Here is a 22,278-nt window from a genome sequence, read left to right on the forward strand (position 1 = left end):
ATGTTCATTTTCAGAGTATAATAGTCATGGTTAAAAAAATTGAAAAGTTCATTATTCAATCTTAATAATGAGGGAACTAGTGAAAGTGAGCTAGAGTATCATCACAGTTTAATGGAGTGGGATAGTGCAAATAATCATTTTCAAAAAGCTAATAACAGAAAATGGAATGTAGAATACGTTTTTTCCTCCCTTAGATGTAACCTGAGAACAGAAGCTTGGGGTATGTTATCTGTTTCTGAGGGACATGGAGGCTTCATGAGAAGCAGCCTACAAGCTTTATTGGAGAAGAAAGCAAGGACACAAACCGCAGTGCCTTTTCCCTTTTTGTAATAATGCCAAGTAAGACATCTAACCATAGATACTTCCCATCCTCTACCTTAAATGTGTTAGTGAAAGTGGTTCATAAGGAGACACGCCACAGTGCCTACGGTTGTGGTTAAATGAGTGAATACTGAAAAGAAAAATGCTATTGTGTTTCTCATTCATGTAAAGACTGAAAATTCTAAATCACAAAAATGATTATGTAAGAACCAAAATTTTAATTCATGTTTTTATGTTATTTTTTGTACACGATTTGTAAGGAAAGCTCACTTTATAATGTTTTTCTGTGTTTATATGCATATGGTTAATTCTGTGGGTATAGTATTAAGAAAAATCAGTCAGCTACAGTAACATCACTTGTTTCTAAAATTTAATTATATCAATAAATAAAATTTTTCACAAAAATAAATAGGCGGTGATGAGGTTAAACAAATATTGTATCACTGCAAGAGGTGCAGAGGTGAGTGAGTGTGCCGGGGCTTATGTCAGTTCAATACTACTAGTACCACATCATCATAAAATGCCTGTGCTTAGCATACAAAAAGAACTGCATCATAATCTGAGAGTGAAACTAAAAATTAAAATAACTTTTCCGAACTTTGTCAGTGTATGCTTCAGTACATTAATGTTAACATTACAATTGAATGATTAAATGAAAATGTTTAACTAAATATAAGAATTTAAGAAAAAATAAGTGGCACTAAATAATAAAGCTACAAAGCTAAGAATTGTTCAGAATGTGAAAAAGTATGTCACAATCAAGAGTTACAAAGTTAGAAAATTGAAAGCACCAAATATTGAACCGAGAAAGATGAAAATTTGTATGTATCCTCAGTCTGATGTAAAAACCTTATATCTGTGACATCAATAAGCTACCTCTATTAGTTTTTAAGTCATTTGCTAAAAATCAAATTTCAAATGAAAACGTCCTTCTCCATAATAGATTAAGTGTCATTTGTTTTTGCGATAAAAAGTACTAATTACAGTACTTGATTACATTTATTAAATAATACAGCTGTACCAAGTTTCAAGACATTATTGTAAAAAACTTTTTCTTAGCTAAAGCAAACTTAACTATAATTATAAAAACAATTAAGAAGATTGAAAATTATTAAATGGTTTTAATTGATACATGTCTGAAGAAAGGAGCCATTTAGATGCTGCTACGTCTGCTTATGGTGGTGATAGCAGATGTTCTGTTTGGTGGTGCACTGTGCCCATATATACATATACAGCCAGAGTAGCAAAGAGACCCTTCACATCAAGATATCAATCTTTCCATGTCAGTCAAATGCCTGCATGTGCTGTGCCACGGATGATGTCAGAGCTAGGCACCTGCTAAAAGTGTTTTCAGTAAAAGTAGGAAGTGAACTTATGAGGACTGAACACCACCCGAGATCACTTAGATTTCATGGAAGTAACTGTTTGTGTGCTGCCCATAATATTGAAAAACTGTGTGGCAAGTGGTGAGATTATTTTCTACATTTAAGGTGAGCAATCAACTTTGGTGATAAGAAGTCAGGTTGATAGACCATTTTACTTGGAAGTCAAGGTGACAGATCACTTTACTTGGAATTTCCTGTTGAGATCACCTCTGAACTGTTAATAGTCCTGTTTCCAATTGGGACATTTTTATTATCAGGAATATTATTATATTTTGTGTATATAAACTGAATATATCCATCCATTAAAACTCAAAACTTTTATTTATAGTCATTGTTACTGATCCCATTGAGTATATATCAAGTAGGAACATTTTCTCTCAATGAGCACAATGAGTAATGTGGACTTGCAGACTGGAAATTATGGTCAGAATGTTCTCCATTGGTTTCCGACTGACCACAAAAATTTTTTCTGGCTCTTTTAAAAGATGAAGGAAAGCGTACAGCATGCACAGTCAATGTAAGAGTCTTTTCCTTAATGACATAACAAAAAGTAATGGCCAGTTCCATTACTTCCTTTCCACCCCACATATGGTGCATCGGCCGCGAAACTGAAATGTGAAAGTGATTCGTACAAAAAAGGGAACTTGGTAGGCACTAACAGGATACCACAGTGAAATATGCCAAAACCAGTGTGTGAACACTGTTAAGATTTCCTCATGAATGTGGAAACTAAATTGGGAATGTTAGCCACAGTAATCTTGAACGTAACACAAGGAGGTAAGTAGATGACATTACATCATGGCTACATCTGCTGCTGAGGTTAGAAGAAGACAGTGACAGTGCATCATCATGGAGCTGCATGGACCTGCAAGTTACTGCCTGTGCTCACTAGTACGCAGCCCTCCCTTGAGCTACTGCAGTAGGCAATATCGCCACCATCCTCACAACCATAATTGCTGCTGCTGCCTGCATTACGTAGCAATGCCTCGCATCACATTTGTTGATACATCATGCTGGCATCACTTGTTGAGGTCAAGCAAACACATCAAGTCAAAAATATTTAAAGCATTTCTTAACTTCTGCTGACAGCCCACGGGGTGATGATTGTATCAGCATGACAATTGAAATAGACTGGTCTGCCCAGATTCCCACCATGAAGCCAGTGGAACACGTTTCGGATGAGTGATGACATCACCTTTCTCCAGACTAAAGCATACAACATTGCAACCTTCTCTGGTTTTTGGATCTTAGAGGAAGAATAGATTATAGTCTCTCAAAAGACATTCAGAAACGCACTGACAGTGACTCCAGCAGAGTTAAAGCTCTCATAAAGGTGAATAGTGGACACACCAAGTATTAATGTCCAGTAGTAGGGGTCTGGGCACTTTTGATCACATAGTGTATAGCAGGTAATAGAATGAGGGCAGATATCTTAAAGCACCACAGTCTTTGCCTGTGAAAATTCCTATGTGACTTTGTGGAGTTAGATTTTCCCTGATCATAGTTGTAGCTAAGTAGTCACGAACAGTCACGAACAGTTCATGTCACTCAGTGTCATGAGCATAAACAATTCAGAGCACAACTGAGATGGCACGACAGCCCTAGCATGCTGAAGTCATGCGCTAAGTGGTTGATAATGAATAGCTGAAAATATTGCTTTTTCTACAAAGCAGAATGCTGACTTCATCACAGAAATGGACACAGTCAGCAAGTGTGCTTACAGAAGAACCCAAAAGTGGTTTTAGTTCCACATAAGATTCACTTTCAGAAAATGAAAATAAACGTGATATCACAATCAGAATTCAAAGACAGTCATCCTTCCTGAATTCAGTCTAAACAGAATAGAAATCTGTGATGCACAATACTGAAATTTGGAAAGTCAATTCTCCCCAGAGGCTAAGTCACATAGTGCACTCAACCGTGATTCAAAGCATAACCGTCTTTCAGGAAAGAGTACCGACACTCAGATTCAAAGAAACCACCACATATTTTTCATTACTTTAAAAAAATATCAATTAAAATGTAAGACTGCACCTAGTTACTAGTACTTCAGTTACTTCACTAATCAGTAAACATACAAAAAATCAGGACACCCAAAACTTCAGCAATCAAAACTGCATCTCACAACTTATGACGGTGAAAGAATTTCTGTTCAAGCACATGTGCACTCAAGCAAAATACAAAAACATGACCAACACAGTGAGATTAACTAAAGTTTAATATAACACTAGGCTAAATGTTTTTGAACTGGGTGCTTTTTGATTTGTTCAGTCTGAGAATTAAAAGTAATGTACATGCAGTAAGTACTCATGTTTGACACAAGTGCATTCAACAATTATGTGGCAAATATCAGCAGTTGTTTACTGGTGCACTGGCTTGTGCTAATCACTTGAAAGCACATATTAAACTTAAAGAGAATGCCAAACTTAAGTTGTACAGAGCACATCCTATACTGCATGCTATTCATGGTGAATTAGCCACAACTTAAACAAACAGGAGTCATAGAGGAATTAATGACATTAGCTGGCAGTGGGCATTGATTTAAATCTGTGAGGAAAGTTGAAAATTTGTCCCAGATTAGGATTCGAACCCAGGTCTCCTGCTTACTGGGCAGATATGCTGACCACTCTGCCGAACACACACAATGGTCATGCAGCTACATGGACTGCCCTAGCATGTCTCCCATCAATCCGCAATGAAGTGATCAACTGCTTGTTCTCTCCTTAATTAATTATACATGTGGTGTCTGTTTTTTTGGACATATCTGAAAGAACACATACCATTTTGATCCTGCAGTCACTGTGAATCGAGACATGCAGGAATTAATGAGAATAGCTGCCAGTGGGCATTGATTTAAATCAATGGGAAAGTTCTTTGTGCCAGAGCGGGATTGCTGGCCGGAGTGGCTGAGCAACTATAGGCGCTACAGTCAGGAACCGCACGACTGCTACGGTTGCAGGTTCGAATCCTGCTTCGGGCATGGATGTGTGTGATGTCCTTAGGTTAGTTAGGTTTAAGTAGTTCTATGTTCTAGGGGACTGATGACCTCAGATGTTGAGTCCCATAGTGCTCAGAACCATTTTGAACCAGAGTGGGATTTGAACCCAGGTCTCCTGCTAGATGCACTGATCACTGTGCCACTCCAGCACAGTGGTTGTAGCAACTGCATGGACAGCCCTAGGATGCCTTCCATCAGACCCAAATTCTCAACTTATCCATGCACTACTGATGTAATGCCCCTTGTCCCCTATACTCAGCAAGTCAATGAACATCTTCTCTGATGATGACTGGGAAAGCAAATAGGAAAAGAAGACTCTTGCAGATTTTAAAGCTGTGGTATATGCTCAAACTGTAACAGGTTCATTCCCACTACCACATACCAAGGAATTAATAGATATATTAGCAAGAGGAAGGTTATTTCTCAAAAACAGATTTAGCACATTCTTACCTACAACTTCATCTTGGCAATGAAACAAAGAAATTCATGGTATCCAGCACAAATGCAGGCTTTTATAAGTTGTGGCAGTGCCTCCCCTTCAGAAGCCGTACAGCTACTCCGTTTTTCCACCATTGTTTTACAACAAGTGACAACAAATGTCCTGTGATGTGCTAATTATTTGGACAACATAACAGTATCCAAAAAGGCACTGGAAGAACATTTCAGCAATTTGGAGTAACTTTTTTAAGTCTTAATAGAGTCAGGAATGAAATTCAATCTTGCAAAATGTCGTTTCTTTAATATGGAAACTTAACATTTGGGATCTGTCACTGATGATTACTGCATATGTCCCATAACCAAACATTTGGTAACCATTTGAAAATTACATTCTCCTAACAACATTCAGTAATTACAATCCATTCTTAATTTACTGTGTAAGATTTATTCTAAACAAAGCCCAAATTGCAGCAGCACTGCATCACCTCGGTCATAAAAATATTCCTTTTAAATGGTGCCATAATGCAAACAATCATTTCAGAAATTATAGTATGCTTGCTTAGTCAGACTCATCTTATGAACTTTGATATAAGCAAATGAATAGCACTTGAAGTTAGCACTTCTTTATATGGCATCAGCACAATTTTAGCCCACAAGGTGGGCAACAATGGAGAGCCACTTAGCATTTGTGTTAAAAATTTTAAGCAAGGCTCAAGTAAATTACAGTTAGAAAAAGAAGTTACAAGTTTCACACATATCTGCATGGCAGAAGATTATTTTTATTGTCACTGACCACAAAAAATTGAGACATTTGCATCCAGCAAAATATGTACAAGATTGAACAATACAAAAACTACAATGTTGGTCTTTATTTTTTTCTAATTATCAATAGAGATAATTGTCTTCAATTAGATCAGTCTGAATAAGAAACTGTGGAAACTTTTCCCACCTGTGAAATGCACCAGCAACAGAAATTATAATTCACTATGTTTGCTAAAGAAACTACATTTGGATTGTTTGGCCTCAAATCAACACTTCAATCTCAGATCCATTGGTTCACTGATACACTACTGGCCATTAAAATTGCTACACCATGAAGATGATGTGCTACAGATGCGAAATTTAACCGACGCAAATGATTAGCTTTTCAGAGCATTCACACCAGGTTGGCACCAGTAGCGACACCTACAACGTGCTGACATGAGGAAAGTTTCCAACTGATTTCTCATACACAGACAGCAGTTGACTGGTGTTGCCTGGTGAAACATTGTTGTGATGCCTCGTGTAAGGAGGAGAAATGTGTACCAAAATGTTTCCGACTCTGATATAGGTCAGATTGTAGCCTTTCACGATTGCAGTTTATTGCGTCGCGACATTGCTGCTCGTGTTGGTCGAGATCCAATGACTGATAGCAGAATATGGAATCGGTGGGTTCAGGAGGGTAATACGGAACGCCATGCTGGACCCCAACGGCCTCGTGTCACTAGCAGTCGAGATGACAGGCATCTTATCCGCATGGCTGTAACGGATCGTGCAGCCATGTCTCGATCCCTGAGTCAACAGATGGGGATGTTTGCAAGACAACAACCATCTGCACGAACAGTTCGATGATGTTTGCAGCAGCATGGACTACTGGCTCGGAGACCATGGCTGCTACCCTTGACACTGCACCACAGACAGGAGTGCCGGCAATGCTGTACTCAATGACGAACCTGGGTGCACGAATGCCTAACGTCATTTTTTCGGATGAATCCAGGTTCTGTTTACAGCATCATGATGATCACATCCATGTTTGGCGAGAGTGCGGTGAACGCACATTGGAAGTGTGTATTCATCATCCCATACTGGTGTATCACCGGGCATGATGGTATGGGGTGCCATTGGTAGCACGTCTCGGTCACCTCTTGTTCGCATTGATGGCACTTTGAACAGTGGACGTTACATTTCAGATGTGTTACGACCCGTGGCTCTACCCTTCATTCGATACCTGCAAAACCCTACAGTTCAGCAGGATAATGCACGACCACATATTGCAGGTCCTGTACGGGCCTTTCTGGATACAGAAAATGTTCGACTGCTGCCCTCGTCAGCAAATTCTCCAGATCTCTCACCAATTGAAAATGTCTGGTCAATGGTGGCCAAGCAACTGGCTCATCACAATAAGCCAGTCACTACTCTTGATGAACTGTGGTATAGTGTTGAAGCTGCATGGGCAGCTGTACCTGTACACGCCATCCAAGCTCTGTTTGACTCAATGCCCAGGTGTATCAAGGCCGTTATTAGGGCCAGAGGTGGTTGTTCTGGGTACTGATTTCTCAGGATCTATGCACCCAAACTGTGTAAAAATGTAATCACATGTTAGTTCTAGTATAATATATTTGTCCAATGAATACCAGTTTATCATCTGTATTTCTTCTTGGTGTAGTAATTTTAATTGCCAGTAGTGCACATTGTACAACATAACAGCTTTAGTATCAAAAATTATATAATTTTTTTACAGATGCAAAATGAACAAACTAGATAGCAAATCCCACAGCATTACAGCAAAATATTGCAAGTGGAAAGAGTTGGACAAACAAATCAAAGTGATAACTTTGCATTGCCATGTTTTGCATGGGAAACTGGGCAGTACTGTGTCAAGAATTTTTCAATGGGACATGACCTGACACTCTTGGCAATGCATTCATGTAGCATACACTGGCCCCTTTTGGAACACACAATGGCTCATGATGCTCACAGTAAATATCCTTTTTCCACAGCATGACTTCTACAACCAGACTAGTGCTATCAAAAAACTCAATTCTGTTTTTTGCCTCTGAGGATTGCCTCAAGTCATCATTTCAGAACTGATGCCAGCTATTCTCCTCATAATTTCAGTGGTTGTATAAAAAAATGAAATTTAGCATAACTAAATAGTCCACTCATGTTTCAGAGACAGATTGGCAACAAAGTTTCACAAAAAGGGCAAAGTCTTTTACTGAGTGTACCAATAAGTGGAATAAAGAACTGTCATGTACAACAAGTGGAATGAAGAACTTTCATTCAGATGACCAGGTGAGTAAATTATACACTTCACAGCAAAATAGGTATAATTCAGCAACCAAAATCAAATTCAGTTTTGTGAATATATGAGGGTCACTAAATAATTAGAGAGACAATTTGGTCTGGGGAAAGAGCCATTAGTAGGGCAAGGTTGGTAATTTTATGGCTTTAACCTGGCATCGCTGGGATGAGCCCTGATCAGCTGATGTATCAACATTGTTTTGTTTAGTTGGACAACATCCTATTATTCATTTTTTACTTGCTGAAGGCAAGAAACCAATGAATATATACTGTAGAACGTCTAAAGTTTGTGATGAAGGTTGTATGAATTGTGCAAATTTTTACAAGTTGGTAGAGCAGCTCAAAACTGGTCATGACTCAGTGACTGATGAACGCCCTTCTGGCTGCCCAGCTGCAGTTTCAACTCCCTCACTTGAAAGGGATGCTGAAGATCCAGTTTGTATTTGTATTTGTATTTTGTGTAATTATCTCGAAGAGCGGCACACAATGCACAGCCAATACTACTCAGATTGGCTTTTAAACAAGGTGAAGCCAGCCATGAGAGAGACACATCATGGATCTCAGAAGAGAGATGTGATTCTCCAGCAAGACAATGCACATCCTCATATTGCTCAACTAACCCGTGAAACCATAAACAAAATGGGCTGAGAAGTACTGCCTCATTCCCCTTACAGTCCTGATTTAGCACCTAGTGCACTGAAGAAGGCATTACATGGGAAGAGGTTCCAGGACAATGAGAACGTGAAAAAGTTTGTGGGAAATAGGTTCAAACATCGAGATAAAGAGTTCTTTGTAGACGGAATAAAAAAGTTTGTAGCCCGTTGGAACAATTGCATAAATGTTCAAATGTTGAAAAGTAGAAAAACTATTGTTTTGTAAAAATAAACGCTTTTTTCTGCAGACCAATTTGTCTCTTTAAGTACTGAATGAAGCTCCTATTTTTCAGAGCTGCTGCCAGAAATCTAGTCCACTGCTTGCATGCAGCCATTGGTGATGCCAGAGGTCCAGTCGATGATACATCTTAGAAGGAAATTCATGTTCTCATTGGAGTTGCTTAGTTATACTGAGCTTCTGAAAGCCAACTTAACTTCTGCAGTGATGTCCTTACACATACAGTAGTTCATTATTACAAAACAGAAGAAGGTTAACATGATGTCACATGAAATGCCAACTCCATATATTGTACAAAATTTATGCAGATACCACGAAGGATTTAACTCAATTTATAATTGCTGTGTTCAATAATTCAGAGGCCTATATGATATATCTATAGGCATCCAGAAATAATTAACCAATATAACTCTAGTGAACAAACAGAATAAAAAAAAAAGGGAAGAATATCATAAACTGTGTATAAATCTCTTGAGAAAACTGGACACATTTCATTTAGTAACTAATAAAATTATAAAAGTGAAATAAAAATTTTCTTTATTTAAGTGACAGCAAGTAATAACCTGTCTATATTCAAGTAACTTGAAGCAATAACCTGTTTCATTAGTTATAGATTCCATGTCAGTTGCTGTGTTAACAGTGTGAAATTCTCTAATAAACTGAAATCTCTGAATATACTTATTAATTGCTTCAAAATTGTTATGAATGCTTAATATAATATTTGTGCGAATATCAAGACGATGTTTGTCTTCTTTCAGGATGACATCAATTTCAGGTCCTGTACCACAAAGTCTTCCTTCTGCTTTTCCACATATCATGGGCCTGTAAAATACATTTAAAAATATGACTTAATTTCTCATATATGGAACCATTACTGTACAATTAGCTATTTTGAATCAGAACTTTGAAAAAAAATTACCAGTATAAACTTTTTGTTAAAACAATTTTGAACACAGAACAGTGCACTACATAATGGCATGAAAGGTACGCTATTGTCTTTACAATGCTGTATCAATTCTTAAGTCATGTGTTTTCTGCTATTTCTAACTGTAGGAGTTGTTATTAAAATAGTACTCACTGTTTTTCCTAATTTCTGTAATAACACAATATTTCAAAGCAGTGAATACTGTATCAATAAACATCACTCATTTTTTAAAAAAAAGTTTTATTTAAAAAGCAAAAATTTTAGCACTGCAGTTAGGGCAAATTTATTTGCCTTTCTTTACCCAGTTGTCAGCAAAGAATGACAACCCCTGTTATAAGTGAGACCTTAAATATACCAAAAATACCAGTCATTCAGACCTTAAATGCTGATTTCCATTTTAGCCAGTGGGTTTTTCCTGTCCCTCTCAGATCATGACAACATCTTGGAGCTCAGCAGCAGGGTCAAAGCTTTATGGGCTAAGTGCTTTTTTCATGTACAGAAATAGGAAGAAATCACTTGGAGCCAAGTTCGGACTACAACATTCAAAAATATTCTGATGCATCAGATGCAATAATTCTCAAGTTTCAAAGGTGGACTGTGTTACTTGAATAAAAGACACCGTTAGTCAAGAGACACAGACAGTTGTGAAGTTCTCTCTCATCACAGTGACACAGAAACGGAGGATGAAGACAACCTGGAACTGGAACCACAAGTAAGTGCAGCAGATAATGAAAGCAAGCATATGAAAAGTTGTCCTAGTCGCAACATAAGAACTAGAAGTGTAGGCCTCATTATTCATCTCCCTGGTGTGAAAGCTAGCACAAAATCTGCGAAAACTGCTATGGATTGTTTTTCAATATTTATAAATGACATAATAATTAGAATGATTAAATAGTCACAAATATTTACATACAACACATTGCATCAAATTTCACAAGAGACTGTGATGTCAAACCAACAAATGGGGAAGAAATCAAATCTCTTCCGGATCTTTTGATATTGGCTGGGCATTACGGCGCAGGATACCAAAATCCGGAAGACTTATGGGACACAAATGGTTTTGGAATTGCAATATTTCATGCAACAATGAGTTTACAGTGCTTTCATTTCTTGTTGCGTTATTCAGGATTTGATGATATTGAAGACAGACCACAGCATAGAGAACTTGATCACCTAGCTGAATTCAGAGAAGTGTTGTGTTTGAATTATTCATGTCAAACTGTGTCAGTAATTATACTGTGTCTCAGTATATGACAGTGGATGAACAACTGGTTGCATTTGGAGGCAAAAGCAGTTTCCTACAGTATATACCAAGCAAGCCTGCGAAATATGGTTTGAAAATTTTCATCTTATGTGACGCAAGAACATGGTATACTTTGGGGATGGAAATCTATGTTTGGAAACAGAGGGTCCCTTTGCACTGTCAGACACGCCTAAGAAGGTAGTAAATAGACTTGTATGGCCTTTTGAAGGTACAGAACACAATGTGACACTAGACAAATGGTTTTGTTCCATACCACTAGCTGAAGAGCTCCTGAAAACGAAACTTACAGTAGTAGGAACTCTTAGAAAGAAATAGAGGAAGTTCCCTCCGGACTTTGTTTGCACAAGAGATCTTAGAACTCAGAAGCAGCCTTTTTGGATTCAGAAAGGATATCACCATAGTTTCATATGTGCCAAAGAAGTGCAAAAACGTTATTCTCCTTTCATCTTTGCATCATGACAGTGCCACTGACACTAATACTGATGCAGAAAAGAAACCAGAAATTATAACAATGTACAATAAGACCAAAACAGGTGTGGACACAATAGATGAAATGTGCGCTACTTATTCAACTTCAAGAAAAACTAGACGCTGGCCACTTGCCTTGTTTTTCTGAATGATTGATGTTGATTGCATTAACACCTTCATCGTATACGCAAATAATAATGAGAGGATATCCTGAAGAATGTTTTTATGTGATGTCAGAAGGTCATTAGTTCCCATAGTGTGCAAGAGAGCAGCCACTCACTCCTTGCCTAAACAAGTTAGACAGAAAGCCGCTAAAATGGTGGGAATTGAAGACAGCAACAATGCACCACCTTCTGAACAAAGAACACATAAGCCCAGGCGCTGCACTTTTTGCCAGTCCTTTGTAGGACACCACCATCCAATTCTTATTTTGATGTTGGCTTACCAATGATTTGAGCCTGTTTCACTAATGGAGATAACAGTTTGAACTGTTGAAACCAGTAAAGTGAACCAAATAAAGGTTTTCTTGTGCAGATGACAACTGACTATTCATCTCTGTAGAAACTATTGTCATGCTTCACTGTAATACGACACACAAAAATGTCTACATGAATAAACCCAAGTCATGGGCGAATGACAAGACAGTATAATAGCAAAAAATTTATGATGTAGGAAACTTCTGTGTACTGACAGAAGGTTTTGCTAACACAATAAATATCAGACAGCAAAGACAAACACAGATAAACAGGAATGCAGCAGTGCACCACATTTATATTTTAATAAACATATGTCTTCTTGTTTGTGAGTACACTGTTAGGAAAATAGTCATTTATCATTTAATGAATTACTTTGTTGGATATATGCAGTGTCATTATATCCACTCTCGTCCCTCCAACATCACACACTATCCTCAATGGTTATTACTTACTTACTGTAATAAGCTACTTTTGTATATAACTTAGTTCTCTATGATTATGTTTAAAGCTGATTTTTTTTAAGATTCAAAGGCAGAAAGATAACATTACAAAGAATGCAGGAAGAACCGTAAGAAAATGGCTAGGACATCAAATTGACAAACTTCATTGGATTATAACAGATTATCTCCCCAGAAACAAATAGATTTTCTAATGAATAGCATAAACAAATTCAAAACTTACTCAGTGAACGGTCTGAAATATGGATCTGGAAGAAACGTGTTTATATTTATTACTGTTTCTTCCCAGAAGTCCATCAACTGACTTAGAGACTCAATATAGGCACGCTCAGGAGGATCAAGTAGTAATGTGTGCTCATCAATGAGAAGGTTAATAATAAAGAGAGGTAGCTGCAAGGGAAATACATTCACTTCATTACAATACAGTCTTCAAATAATTGCATGACTTACGCTTTTCCTTTAAGTACAAAACACTAATTCACTAAATTACTTAAAAATTCATAATGGAGATAAAACAATGGGTCAAATGATCACACAGAACTAACTACAGCAAAAAACACTTAACATATGTTTATGCTCATAGAACAGAAAAAGTGATCTGTAAAAAATTAATTTTGCCTTGTGAGAAATAGTGGTAAGTAAAATATAGAGAATAATGTGAGGCATCATCAAATGAAGATCAAGCCCCTTGTTATACTGAATATTTACAGAGATAAAGAAATTTGAAATCAGATTCCTTTATCTGAATGTTTTGGGAGGAAGAAATAAAGTAAATGAATTGTATCTTAGGAATGATCTGAAGTTATTGATGTAATCTGTCAGTCTGAAACCTGTAAAACAACAAACATAGAAATTGTATGGCATGTAAGTGATTATATTTACAAGTTGTACAGGTAAAATACTTTCTATTGCAACTGCAGAAAAAAAGAGGCTGAAACACAAAGAATACAACATGGTTATAATTAGCTGCTTTTTCATGTGGATGAAATATTAGTAAAGGAGACACACTCCCACAAAAATACACATGAATTTAAAAGTTCAGCAGTAATTAAACTTTATACATATCAGAACTTTAAGCATATGCTTGTGAGTTAATACTGAAAAGTGCACTGTTTGTTATTGTTACATTATACAGATGGCCATCTGTAAGTTCAAAACTTTTATGAAGGATTTTGACAGTTTATTTGTTATTTGTAAGAGACAAAGTAAGAATTATTAACTTGTGGATGTTTTAATTTTAATTCCTTGAAGTGGTTGACAGGAAGAATGACCTACAGATGCTACAAGCCCCTCAATATAGTTTTATGAAATAATAATTAAATGCAATATTACATAAAGTCAGTAGTTGAAAACACAAATATCCTCTATGGTAATGAAATGATATCAAGGTAACACCATCAGAGGGCTTGGACTGCACCACTGACTGCTAATAATGAACCTGGGAGGCGCTATGGATAAGAAACAGACAGAAAATCAGGCTGATCATGTAAGAGTATGGAAAATGAAAGAAGAAGAGAGCAAGTTATAGTATCTCAAAAAAGTGAATAAAAATTTCTCAATTGATGAACAAAACATGGTGGAGGAGAAATGTGGTAGATTTAAGAGGACATCAGTAAGTGCAGCAGAAGTAGTATGTGGAAGGACACACAACAAAAACAGATTGAAGGAAACATTAAGATGGAATGAAGATATGAACTATACAGTGCAGAAGAAGACTTGAGGCTTTAGGGTATGGTCCAAAATAGGATAGAGAGAAAGAGAAGAGTACCGGACATGAAAGATGACAAAGTCAAGTTAGCAGATTGGTGGAAGAGGAGGGAAGAAGATGGAGTGAAGAGTGGATTAGAATAATGAGGAGGATAGTGAAGATTTGAAAAAGGTCCTACATGGGATGGTAAAAAGGAAAGGGTGGAATGATATGAAGGACTATGTTTGAATGGTGAATAAAAGTGGTCAAGAGGTAGAAAATAAGAAGGCACACAAAATTATGTGGAGGGAGTATTTTGAAGAACTCTTGAACCGAAATGGGACTTGGAGGAGGAGGAAGAAATCAAGGAAGAAGAATAGGAACTGCAGAGAGAGAAAAACATAACATACATAGAAGTGGAAAATGCTCTGAGAAAGATGAAGAGAAGGAAGGCATCAGATTTGGATGAGCTGAGTGTGCAGATGGTGGGAGCAGCAGGACATATGGGGATACAATGGTTCTATTGATAAATGATGATTTTGTGGAAAGGGAGAATGCCAGAAGACTAAAAGAAGGGAATAACTATCCAGATCTTCAAGAAAAGTAAGAAAAATAAGAGTGAAAAACTCTCAGGGAATCACTCTAAACAGCAACTGTGCAAAGATTTATTAGAGAGTTTTGGAAATATGCATTTAAACAAAAACAGAAATAAGGGAGAGTGAAGAATGACATTGGTTCAGGATAAGAATGTCCGCAGTAAATTTAATTTTCACTGTAAGACAGTTACAAGCAAATCACTATGAATATGGAACAGATTTACTGATGGCCTCTCAAAACAATGAAAAACTATTATGATAGAATATGTAGAAACAAGGTATGAAAATCCTAGGGAGCAGAGAGTAAAAAAGCAGGTTATAAGGAGGATAAAAGAACTGTACAATAGGTGTGTGATCTTCGTGGAAGTGGGATGAGAGAGATCAGACTGACTGGAACAGAAGACTGGCTTGAAGTGAGAAATGCACCTTGACCATCGCTATTCATTGTGATGATGAATGTGATAATGACCAGAGTCGCACAAGTAACTGATGGACAAGTGAATGCAATAGTGTTTGCACATAATTTGATGATTTAGGGAAGCAAGGAGGGGAAAATAAGGAGCAGCTGGACATATAGCAAAGTGTGAAATACTGATCACAACCAGGAAGAATGATAGAGTCAAAGTTGGAATAAGAGTTGGTGGAGAACAACTGAGGGAGGTGGAGACCTGAGAGTATCTGGGAACCTTAATATAGGAGAATGAAAGAAATGACAGAGAAATAAAAGAGCAGGGGCAGACAAACAGAAGTATTCTTGAATAAAAGCCTGATATGGAGCAAGGATCTCCATCAAAACAGCAAAAGGGTTATATATCAGGTGTAGTATGTTTCAGTCCTTACATATGCCTTGGAGACTTCGGTAATGAAAGGAAAAGAGAGAAGCAGAATACAAGCTACTGAGATGAAATTCTTGAGGAATAGTAATGGATAGAAAAAGATGAACAATGTCAGGAATAGAAGGATCAAGAACTCGTGAAGCACAAATCAAGGCTTATGTGGTATTAACATGTTAAGCAAATGGGAGATACCTAGGAAGATACACAACACGAACGGGAAAAAGATCAAGAGCAAGACCAATAGACTGGTGGCTGAAAAGAGTTAAGGGCTGCATGCAAAGGAAAGGTTGAGACTGCATCAAAGTGGAGACAAAGAGATGGCAGGAGGACAGAAGTTGACGGAGAGGCTTATGTTTGAAACAGACTGAGCCAGTGACTGGAAACTCTGCATGATGATGATAGCTGATGATAATGACTACATAATCAAAGAGACCTTAGATTACATCTATAAAAATATTAATAGAAATAAAAACAGAATTTGTCATAAGTGCCAGACTGATTAATGCTCCAGAAGTAATTTGATGTTGTCTACAGCACTCTTAGCAAATTTTTGTTGCCAATCCATCATATTTATTTTACCATATCATGATATGAGGAAATGCAAGCTATGTGTAATGGGGCATTTAGTGAAGCTATAAAAGAATCCTACCAGATGAATTTAGAAATTTCCTCCAAGACCTTCCTGTAGTGGTCAGTACACTCAAATGGTAAATGCACAGCTTTGTTATTCAGATATATGAACACTCACACTGCAAAAAGTAGCAGCAGTTGCCCTCTCACAGTGACATACCAAACACTAACTGAAAATGATCTAACAAACACTGGACCTACTTTCACGTAGAATCTGTAGTCAAGTATGTGTTAGGATAGTACGGTCATCAACAAGAACCAATGCTTTGCACTGAAGGCATGAATGTAGAGTACAGTCAAATGTGCAGATTCGTTTGAACTGCCTACCTTGGTAGAGGTTGCTTCTATTTGAACAATATACAATGTACTGGCGAATAAAAATATTCCATAAATAAATAACTCCTATAAACTATGAATGTTGTGTGATAAAAAACAGCAGAAGGTGAATTAAATTTGACTATAGCTGCTACACCACAAAGAAAAAACACACAGCATGTGCTATAACTGCTACTCCCTCCCAAAAAGAGTAACACGCTGTTCCTGAGTGGATTATGGTTTCCCGTATTGTATCATCTGTATCTAGTTAGTGGTTTTTTATTTGGCAGGACTGGTTGACCCAGAATTTTTAGTTGTGTAGTCATATCCTCATGGTCACCCCACTGTTCAAATTACTCACATCAAGGAATAATAATAATTGGGCAGGTCTTCATGTTCCTTGTGGTGGAACCACTGTTCTTGATCTCTGGCCAAGACTAGAATAGGGCTTTATGGTGTGGAGATGGTAAACATCTCTGTAATTCTTATCTCATTGTCTGAAAAGTCATGTAAGACTCAATACAGGCACAGTGTGAGAATCTATACTGGGTCATCAGAGTTGTAGCTTACACATCAATGTCTGGAGATACTACATTCATGGTCGTTATTCTAAGCAACCAATCTCTCTCTTTCTATCTCTGTGTGTGTGTGTGTGTGTGTGTGCGTGTGTGTGTGTGCTTACCAACTGTCTTGCTTCATCACTTCTGGTGACGAGCTATTTGATGTAATTGTCTCAAGCATTGTCAAGATGAAAAGGTAACACAGTATCCACTTCTCTTTTAGCTTCTCAACTATGGATCAGGAAAAACTGCATTAAACTGTTAGTGCTGTACTTTGCTTTTTTGTATGCAAATATCATGACAGGCACTGCTGCATCCCAATCTTTTTGTTTGATGTCACTGTATGTAGAGGGCAAATCTACAAATATATTATAAAAATATTTTATCAGACCATTAATTTACAAATAGTAGGAACTGTGAATTAGTGGACAACTTTGCAGTGTAAAATTACTTCTGACACTAGCCCTGGACAATGTCCTATAATCATGCATTATGATGCTCCATTCACAAGTTATAGTTAGCTAAAGTTAGCACAACAATTCACTATATACAAAAACTTGGTGAGCTAATCAGTACACATGAAGAAAATTACCTACACCATTTGTAAGTTAAATATTCCTGCCTTCCTGTAAAGTATTTCACTATCAGAATATATGTGCACAAGTTGTGCATAAGTTACATAAATTTCATAGATTTGTGGTATCACATCTTGTTCGTCACATCTCAGTGTTCACTTTGTTTATTATTTAAAGAGTTCTACCAGTGATTTTACTCGTCTTTTACAGCTGTCACGGAGTTGGTCGCACAATTCACAAACACACATTTGCTGCCAGGGTCGTGGAAAATCTTGTTCTTGCATATTTTGTGGTGGTATCCATGCATTGCTATTCCCTTCTCTTCTTCTCTCTTTCATGCAGGAATTAATTCGAGTTGTCGGTGGATGGGTGCCTCATACACAGTTCCTCTATTAACAAAGGTTCCCTGGCAAGTTTGTATACTAGCCTCGACTTTGTATATTTCGAAACACCTAGGGCGGCTTACAAGAAGCATGATTTAACTGCTTCCAGAGTCCTTAGGTCTTTTAGACTCAACTTTTCCCAAATGAGATCTATTCCATAGGCTCTGATGGGAAATATTTTTAAGGCGAACAAGGCCATGGCTGTTTTCAGTGACAGTCTGGATATTGCCTTGATGTCAAACATGGCTTTTGTGGGAGCTGCTGCTCAAGATTTTACATGTATTCAGAACGATCTGGCAGGTTTTCAGAATCAGTCCCAGACATTTGAAGCTATTGACTGTCATAAGAGGTTCCGTCCTAAGATATGTTCTGTCCTCCACAGCTTCTCGACCTTTGCTGCATAATGTTATCTTTATGGTTTTTCCCGTGTAAATTTCCATTTTGTTCTCCTGTGCCCTCTTCTTGAGTTGAATGGTTGCTCTTTTCAGGTTGAGTCTGGAGTTCGATCCAATGACCATGTCGTCCGCATATAAGTAGATTTTGACGTCCTCCGTTTCCTCCGTTTCTTGTCTTATTATGTGTCCAACATCATATGTGGCAATATTGAAAAGTGAAGGGCTTAATGGGTCCCCGCGCAATATGCCATTGGTTTGTGTTCTCGTTTTTGACATGCTTACGTCATCTGTGATCTGAATGAAGTTGGACGTCAGCATGTTATGGATCAATGTAGTAAGTTTATCTTTCCCTGTTGTTGATTCAACTTGAAAGTGAACAAGTACCATTTTCTGCCACTTATTTTGTAATACCATATTTTACGGACTATAAGACACACTTCTTTCTTTGAAAAAATCACCTCCCAAGTTTCAGATGTGTCTTGTGCTTGAAATTAATATCAAAATGTCCAGTGATGACTTAAAATTCCCACAAGTCTTAAAAATGGCCATATTTTTGATGCTGCAGGAAACCTGTCTCTATCTGGCAACAATGCATTCAACAGGCAACAGCAGTGCACCGATGGGACGAACATGAGTTGGGGGGATTCACAAGCTTGCTAACACTCTCTCCCTCCAGCCCCACTATCACAAACCCAGAGCACTGTCTAGCCTAAGATGCATCACTGCAATCTACAGTGCCAGTGAACTTGAATTGCAAGTTGTAACAGTACAATATTTTTTTTTTAGTATCTAGTTTAGTAATGGAAAAAATAAAAATTATTCGTATGAGGTGGGCTATAAACTGAAAGTAACATCATATGCAGAAGAACAAACAAACAGAGCAGCTAAGTGGCATTTTGGCCCTTCACCAAAAGAAAAAACAATTTGTGATTGGTAGGCCAGTAAAGAAGAATTGAAAACAAATGAGGAGGCCTATATGCGCAAATAGAGGATTGAGTGCGAAATGTCCTAAACTAGAAGGTGACATATTGAAATGGATCCAAGGACACCATCAAAATGGCATCAGAATTAATACAAAAATGATTCAAATATACACTTGTAAGTCAGTGCTACAGGGGAACTTAGCAGACTTTAAGAGTGGAGATGGTTGATGTTACAGGTTTATGAAGCGTCATGGACTTGGCATGCGAACTAAAACCAAAATATCTCAGAAAATGCCATAAGAGTATGAAGAGGTAAGATTATCTTGCTATTGCTTTATTATTCAACTTCAAAATGAAACCTGTGCGGAACTAAGCCATATAGCGTATATGGACGAACCTCGTCTTATATTTGATGTGCCAAGTAATGGAACTGTTGGGATGAAAGTTGCTAAAACTATAACTAGAAAAACAAGTGCATGTGAAAAAAATGCATGTACAAAAATAAAATTAATTTGGTGCGAGAAAGAGGTATGACATTGGTATTATAATCAGCAGCTGTCGAGTGGTAAAGTTGTTTTCTTCTACACAAACACCATGCAGGACATGACAATAGGAACTGCTTGCAATCTTCTGCAACGTGAACTAGAAATAATTAGTTTCAAAAGTTCACTTCCTATTAATGATAATTACCTCTTCTCTCTCTTAGTACAATAATGCTGATGATGATGCAGCATTCTTCTTCTTGAAGATTATTCTTGAGCATCCGAAGATTTGCTGCAATGGTCATGATGTCCATAGAGGGGAACAGGTGTACTTGAAGCTCACAGAAATAAAAGACTTTTCTTCCATGAGCTATCCACTTTTTATTTGTTAGACACATATAGAACAAATATACGTGTGTACACCATGGAAGATAAGAACAGAAGAGCTATGTTACATGCATTAAAACAAGAGAGGTGTTGTAAAAGATCTGAAGGTATATCATTTTTAATGCCTCTGTCACCCACTCAGAATACATTAACATGTCATAATATGAATTAATATATCTTTGGTGCATTCAACTGGTGCCTGTATGAATTAATATATCTTGCTTATCTATACAGATAAATCTTATAGGTACCTACACATGCACTATACTGTTGTCCTATCATGTTGCACTGATGGTAATAAAGTTAATCCAATGATCATTTTCAAGTGAAAAAGCGATGCCAACATCTTCTGGAATACCACCAGGTGTTGTTGTTTATGTACATGACAAGGGCTGGATAGATGAGGCTGATAACAAAATTATGGATTAACAGAGTGTGGGAGAGACGAAAGGTGCTTTATTGAAGAAGAGTTCTCTTATGTGCCAGATCAGTTTAGTAATCATTTAAAAAAATTCTGTGAAAGAGAAATTGAGACAGGTAAATACAGAGCTTACTTCACAACTGCAACCACTTGATGTCTCCATAAATAAACTAATATATGAGAGAGGAATTGAACAAATAGATGATGGACGAAACCCAACATGAACTCATGCTGAAGGGAGCTTTCAAATGACCTACAATCAAACAGGTGTGTCAGGGGATAAAATAGTTTCATCTGGAGTCGGAGAAGACATTATTGTTAAATCTTTCAAGAAGTGCAGCCTAAGTAATGCTCTCAGCGGCAGATAAGACCATCTTGTTTATGAAGCAGACAATGATAATGACTAAGAGCAGGAGGAAGAATAAAGTTCATATGAGAATTTTCAAGAATTTTAAAGCCCAGTTTGGTTTTATAAACAAAGAATCTTTATTAGTCTGGCTTTGCAATTTAATAATAAGAAATGGTAAAAATATAATTTTAAAAAAATTCTTAAAAATTAAGGTGTGTTTTATAATTCATAGCATCTTATAGTCCGTAAAATATGGTAACTACTGTTAATTATTACTTACCAATTATTAATTTCATATGACGCACTCTGATGTGGAATATGGCACCTAGTCATTAAATGAGGGGAATCACAATGCAGAAGAAAAATAGTGTGGATGTATTTTTATAATTACATAATTATAATTACATTTTGGTCTTTAAATATGTCTGCTTGTGTCTGTATATGTGTGGATGGATATGTGTGTGTGTGCGAGTGTATACCCGTCCTTTTTTCCCCCTAAGGTAAGTCTTTCCGCTCCCGGGATTGGAATGACTTCTTACCCTCTCCCTTAAAACCCACATCCTTTCGTCTTTCCTTCTCCTTCCCTCTTTCCTGATGAGACAACAGTTTGTTGCGAAAGCTTGAATTTTGTGTGTATGTTTGTGTGTCTGTCGACCTGCCAGCACTTTCATTTGGTAAGTCACATCATCTATGTTTTTAGATATATTTTTCCTACGTGGAATGTTTCCCTTTATTATAACCATATAATTACATATGATTTGACAATCAGCAGCTGTATGAAATATTACACCAAATTATTCATGTTGACTGCGAATTTCTTGACATCAGCTGTAGTGGGTACAGATGTATTACCCAACTGTGACATGAAAATTTGTTGGACCAGGACCCAAACCCAGATTACGTATACATTGCATGATGTCATGAAATTCGCATTCACTGAATAATTTGAGATACTACTGTTATAAATTCGTAGCCAGAAACATTGTGTGTAATTCAAAATTTCATTGAGTCTTGTAGGTAATAGGAAACAGTAAATTTCAACCAAGTCATTT

General features: G+C 37.2%; 1 protein-coding gene across 1 annotated transcript in view; it reads right to left on the reverse strand.

The window, feature by feature from the left end:
• Window positions 1-22,278, reverse strand: part of LOC126260454 (dynein axonemal heavy chain 6) — a 1,163,459-nt gene that overhangs the window by 934,784 nt on the left and 206,397 nt on the right. The window contains exons 9-17 of the mRNA XM_049957783.1: window positions 12,911-13,077; window positions 9,692-9,918; window positions 7,805-7,957; window positions 5,159-5,315; window positions 3,373-3,467; window positions 3,102-3,216; window positions 2,277-2,435; window positions 377-451; window positions 178-267 (exon numbers count right to left, since the gene is read on the reverse strand). Of these exons, the coding sequence (XP_049813740.1) occupies window positions 178-267; window positions 377-451; window positions 2,277-2,435; window positions 3,102-3,216; window positions 3,373-3,467; window positions 5,159-5,315; window positions 7,805-7,957; window positions 9,692-9,918; window positions 12,911-13,077 (1,238 nt within the window). The remainder of the gene's footprint in view (window positions 1-177; window positions 268-376; window positions 452-2,276; window positions 2,436-3,101; window positions 3,217-3,372; window positions 3,468-5,158; window positions 5,316-7,804; window positions 7,958-9,691; window positions 9,919-12,910; window positions 13,078-22,278) is intronic.

Source organism: Schistocerca nitens, chromosome 5 (genome assembly GCF_023898315.1).
Source record: "Schistocerca nitens isolate TAMUIC-IGC-003100 chromosome 5, iqSchNite1.1, whole genome shotgun sequence".
NCBI lineage: Eukaryota > Metazoa > Arthropoda > Insecta > Orthoptera > Acrididae > Schistocerca > Schistocerca nitens.